We start from the raw sequence: 6,051 nt of genomic DNA, 5'->3' as shown, positions 1-6,051 counted from the left end.
TAGGTATACAACACAAGAGAAATGAAAATATATGTCCACCCAAAAATTCATATACAATGTTCACAGTAGCTTTATTCATAATAACCAAAAAGTGGAAACAACCTAAATGTCCATCAATGGATAAATGAATAAATAAAATGTGGTATACTCATATGATGGAATATTATTCAGTCATAAAAAGGAACGTAGTACATATATACGCCATAACATGCATGAATTTGGAAATGTTATGCTAAGTGAAATAAGCCAGACACAAAAGACCATGTATGTGAAATGTCCACAAGAAGCAAATCCATAGAGTCAGAACACAGAATAGTGGCTGCCCAAGGGCTGGAGGTTTTGAGAGGAAATGGGAACTGACTGAAAATGGGTAAAGGTTTCTTTTTTCAGGTATTGAAAATGTTCTAAAATTAGAAAATGGTGATATTTACACAGTTCAGTGAATATAGCAGAAATACCAAACTGTATATTTTAAATAAATAAATTTGACAGTATGTGAAAAACATATTAATTAGTAAAGCTATGAAACACACATACACTCATGGCTTTGTTCCAGTTCAATCTGATTCACTGGGAATTGTTTTTCTTAAGAAAAAATTTAAAAAATCTCAGATTTAGGACCAATTACAGTGTTTTTTTAAAAAATTCTGTTTGCTTTAGGATTTACATAATTAGGCTATTAACTGAGTTATTCTGGTTTAACTGTCATAGTTCAGTTCAAGTTCCAGACTCATTAATGCTGCTATACAATTCTTTGCGCCCCTACCCCAATTCTGGTTTAATGAAGAAAGTGATGCATGGCCATTTTCTAAATTTCTGAATATAAGATGGTAATAACAAAATTCTTACACATGGAAGCCTCACTTTGTTGCAATTCTTTAGAGATCAACAAAATTTTAAGAAACAAATACAAAAGCCCAACAAGGAGTTCTTGAAATACATCACCAGCAAATAAAACTAGCTCAAGTCAAAAGCATAAGTGGCCAGCCTACAGAAAAATAAAACAATTTAAACATCTAGAACATCACTGCCTCTATAATTAGATCTTCCTCTTAGACCTACATATTCAACGATGCATATGTGCATATATTCGCACCCAGGTATGAGTTATTAGCAATGACATAAATTATAACTTAGAAATTCTGAAAAATCACATTGGAAATGAATGCCATATTTAATCACACCTCAAATATGAGGTAATTAACTAAGTGTTATTGTATTGACCTGTCAAAAAAGTCACTGTTTATATTTAAAAAGCCATCAGTTTATCAAACTGATTCAATCAATATTTAATTGGAATTTTTTAAGTGGGGATCTGCCTACAGAATAAAAAGAAAAAAAAAAAAAGACAGAGAGAGAAGAAAACCTGGAAATTTCTTTCTTCCTAAACATGAGACAACAGAGACATCTAGTGGCTGCTATAATTTGGATAAAATAATTTTCTTAGGATATTTTTTTTACCATTTAGAGATAACAGTTTGAATTACATAGGTAGCACTTCACAGATCTTGCTCTAAACACTGATTTTCAAACAAGGTAAATTCCCAATGATGTATTAACCAAAATCTCCCCAAGGGTCAGAAGTTGACCAAAGGGGGGAAAAAAAACCCAGCAAGATCCAAGTCCTTTAGAATTATTACTGCGGTAATATAAAATCAAATTATATAAATCTTGTTTCCCGCAATTAAAGGACTTGGTGGTTACATTCAGTTAGGAAAAAAAATTGATTCAAGCACATTCCAGAGATTACTTTTGCAAAAAACTGTGTGTGTGTGTGTGTGTGTGTGTGTGTGTGTGTGTGTGTGTGTGGATAAGGAAGTTAAGGGACAGAAATAAATTTAGCAGAATGTCTGAAGTTAGCCAGAAAAGATTAGGTCAAAATGTGAGGCATTTTCGNGTGTGGATAAGGAAGTTAAGGGACAGAAATAAATTTAGCAGAATGTCTGAAGTTAGCCAGAAAAGATTAGGTTAAAATATGAGGCATTTTTCCTTTTTTCAAAAAGGGGGAAACAAAGGGTTCAGAACAGTAACAGAAACACACAGAGGACATAACTGTCAAAAGTTATCATGTACTTATTTACCTGAGATGAAGCAGCTTTGAAGAAAGTAAGTATTAATTTCCAGGTGAGGAGGTATCCCAGAACATAGCAGAAGTCTTCACTCAGTGGCTTAATAGTAACTATCTGTCCAACAGGAATACACCCCAAAACATTTTCTAGCAAGTCCTCCTGAGTGCTAAGAAGAGACATCAACGCTGCCGGTGGTGACCTATGAATCAATATTAAACACAATTTTCTTCATAACTTATCCCTTAAAAAACTGACAGCATGTATAGACTTTGAGCATTTTAGAAAAATCTTTCTCTATTTTCCAAAAACCATTTTAAAAGTCCCCTTTACAGATTCAGTTTCAACTGCTAATTTTAACTGCTAATTCTGCTAAATTAAATATATTTAATTACAAATACATCAACATATGTAAACACAAAACAAATTTTATATTCATAAATACGTAAAATATTTTCATATTTATATATTTAAAATATATATGAAAAATCCTACAAAATATAAGCTCTAGTAGCACTTTAAGGAAAGAGCCTTTTAGAAAACATGTATTTCAACCTTCTGTTTTGCGGATGGAAAAAAAAAAAATATCACACACCCAGAGAGGCTAAATGATTAATCTCAAGTCCCTCAGCTAGTCAGGGATTCATGATGAAGGATACCAGGTCCTACCAGATCCTTATAAAGAGTAAAAAACATAAGACTGTATGTCTTTTCAGGAAAGTAAATTAAATATTCATATTAATTCATGGCAAAGTAAATTAATTTTCTTCTTTACTGAACTACTGCACTCATTAACACTTTCAGATGCACTTAGGAGATCCTCAAAAAGTGAAATACTTGTGTATATCCTGTCAAACTGTGACATTGTAGCTCAGTTCTCTCCTTTCGCCTCTGCATTTCTTCCCTTGTAGCTTCGTTTTCCCAGCCCATAAACACAGGTCTTCAAGCTTCTGCCCTTGAATTTTTACCTTCAACACCACTATCCCATGTACCAACCCTTCTCTACTTCATACCAACAGTCACTGGATTTTACAAATACCAGCTCACGTATCTCTTCATTTCCATGCTGTCTTCCATGCATAGTTACTGTTTCTAGAAAGGTCTCCACCTCCCTGTGCTTCTTCGTATAATTTATGATTCATACCATAGCCAGAATCAGCTGGTACTTTTCCCATCTTCTACCAAATAATGCCCTAAATCCCAGAAAATGTAATTTTTAAGGCCCTTCATTATCTTAGGTACCCTTCCAGCTTTATTTTTCACTATACCTTCCCTGCCTATTCCACCTATATTCGTTCATTTATCCTTTTATTAAACAAATGAGCAGTATTCATGAATCTGTGTTAGACCAGGTACCATTCTGAATGCTATGAATATAGTCGGTAACAAGAGACAAAAATTCCTGACTTTACAAAGCTTCTATTCCAGTGAAGGAAGATATAGACAATAAAAAATATGTTCAGTGGCAACTACTCAACACTCCCCAGCACATTCTGAACACTCACGCCTTCGCACATGGTATTCCCTTAATTTATACGGTCTTCTCTGCCCCGCTGAAGTGCTACCTAACTTCACAGATCCAGCACAACTGTCTCTTCCTCAAGAAAAAGCCTTCCCTTCCGGTGCGCGGCAGTCGTGTTCCCCCAGCATGCTATCTATCCTTTTCCGTGGCACCTGCCACACACAGTCTTCTATTATAAATGTCGTCTACAGTAGATTATAAGCTCCTTATGAATAAGAACAATTACCAAACACCATATTCTCCCCTAGGCATTTAATACTTTGCACAACGTGCGTACTCAATAGATACGTGAATTGATATACTCTTTCCACAGATACCATGTGGTCAAAGAAAGTTCTGCTAAATAGTAGCAAACTGAAAATATGATTTAGGAGAAACAGAGAGGAACTATCTTTGTGGCTGGACTCTAACTTTCATTTTTATCTTATAGATGACTTTAAAAGACCTACTGAATGAATATATACTCTAAATTTAGAGCTTGTATGTTTATCCATCTTCTAAAGTTATTACAAGTGAGGTGGATTTTGAGAATTTAATAAAACAAGTTATTAAAAAAACTTACAAGGCTGGTTCTTCTTCTTCATCTCCATATGACTTTAGATTATCCTGATCATATTGTGGTAATTCAGGCATCAATCTACAAATGAGAATATATATTATAACACATTCAACAGTTCATTGTTAAAGCATGCTCAAGAGCAGAAAGACCAATACTTACTTTGTAATGAGTATATTTTTAAATGACTGTTTTCTGAAATAATCACCTACGGCCCGGACTACCTAAATGTAAACTGTGTATAGAGAACAGTGACCTAAATGATCCAGAATTTGGCATCCCTGTTATTAAAATGCATGGTCAAGTTCACTTTTTTTTTTTTACTTTGACTTTTTTTTTTAATGACCAAGGGTTAAAACTACATATATATTCTTTTTTATTTTGTTTATTTTTTTTTAAGATTTTATTTATTTATTCGACAGAGATAGAGACAGCCAGCGAGAGAGGGAACACAAGCAGGAGGAGTGGGAGAGGAAGAAGCAGGCTCATGGCAGAGGAGCCTGATGTGGGGCTCGATCCCATAACGCTGGGATCATGCCCTGGGCCGAAGGCAGACGCTCAACCGCTGTGCCACCCAGGCGCCCCTTATTTTGTTTATTTTTTGAACCACCACAACACTGATTCAACTGGAAGAATTCTTACTTGTATAGCATATGGTAAACAGCAATTTGCACAGGTCGAGCTCTGTGGAGGAGTAATGGGGCCAACGTATTTAACAATGTCTGGAGATATTCTGGTAAGTTTGTTTTTTGGCCAGCAACCAATCTTGAAGGGAGTTTTTGACTTAACAGCTGGTCTTTTGGGATATATGTTAGTGTTTCACACATGGGCTTCAGCATTGCATTCTGAAAGGATGTTTCAGATGTATCTTCACTTTCTTCTGAGGACAAAAAGGAAAGAAACATGCACATCCCAAAACAAAGTGAGTAATAGAACTTGACTGATTCAAGGTCAAATGTCATTTAAGAAAATGAAATAAAAAACTGACAAACAGTAGAGCAGTCCTCGCTAGAAACTGTTTAATGTAATCTTAAAAGTAATCATAACTTCTATTATCTCATCCTTAAAAAAGAGAAGTCGGAGTTATAAATAATCTACTCAGGTTATCTGAATTACTATTATTTTAACTTGCAATAGTCTTTGGATACTTTGCCAGTTTTCAATTCTTGTCTGTAAAACAGAAGCATATATGATGCTTCTGAGATGCCAAGCTTTCTCTCAAGTTCTTTTCTTCACTATTCTGTACTGTTTGACTTAAGCAGCCAAAGTTTTTGTTCTGAATTTTTCAACTAGTCATTTGCAATGAATCCCACTATGATTCCCCTTTCACTTGCCTGTAACAGTCACCAAAAGAGGTAACAGCAAACTGTGGATGCCTTGGGAGAAAAATTCTTTCCATTCACTGATTAGATTTACAGGGAGATTGCCAATGGTATCCAGAGTTGCAGAATCGAAAAAAGCACTGAGTTCACAGGCCAAATCACAGCTGACACAGGCAAACAGTTGTACAAGTGGAACAGAATACAATGCATGATTCTCACTTGTTGTCTGAAGAAACAAAAATGAAATAGGTAAGCTGACATCTACCAGAACACCATTAATCAAGGCAATAAAGAACTCTCAGTTCTCTAAATTTTAAAACAAAAAGCAGTTGAAGTGTAGAGTCTCAGGAGACATTTATACATTTTACATCAAAATAATTTTTAAAAAAATTAAATACTAAGAATTAGAATCAATCCATTTATTCTGAAATGCTATTTCTTTCTTTTTTTTTTTTTTTAAAGATTTTATTTATTTATTTGAAAGAGAGAGAGACAGCCAGTGAGAGGGGGAACACAAACAGGGGGAGTGGGAGAGGAAGAAGCAGGCTCATAGCAGAGGAGCCTGATGTGGGGCTCGATCCCAGG

General features: G+C 34.9%; 1 protein-coding gene across 1 annotated transcript; it reads right to left on the bottom strand.

Annotated features, from left to right (window-relative positions):
* Window positions 1-1,951: 1,951 nt before the first annotated feature.
* Window positions 1,952-5,734, bottom strand: LOC117799126 (E3 ubiquitin-protein ligase listerin-like). The gene is made up of 4 exons (XM_034651579.1): window positions 5,479-5,734; window positions 4,787-5,024; window positions 4,151-4,225; window positions 1,952-2,268 (listed from the first exon to the last, which is right to left on the bottom strand). The coding sequence occupies exons 2-4, from the start codon at window positions 4,981-4,983 to the stop codon at window positions 2,019-2,021; spliced, it is 522 nt and encodes a 173-aa protein (XP_034507470.1). The 5' UTR covers window positions 4,984-5,024; window positions 5,479-5,734; the 3' UTR covers window positions 1,952-2,018.
* Between the last annotated feature and the right edge of the window lie 317 nt (window positions 5,735-6,051).

This window comes from Ailuropoda melanoleuca, unplaced genomic scaffold (genome assembly GCF_002007445.2).
Source record: "Ailuropoda melanoleuca isolate Jingjing unplaced genomic scaffold, ASM200744v2 unplaced-scaffold4334, whole genome shotgun sequence".
Classification (NCBI taxonomy): Eukaryota; Metazoa; Chordata; class Mammalia; order Carnivora; family Ursidae; genus Ailuropoda; species Ailuropoda melanoleuca.
This window is presented reverse-complemented; position numbering and strand designations above follow the sequence as displayed.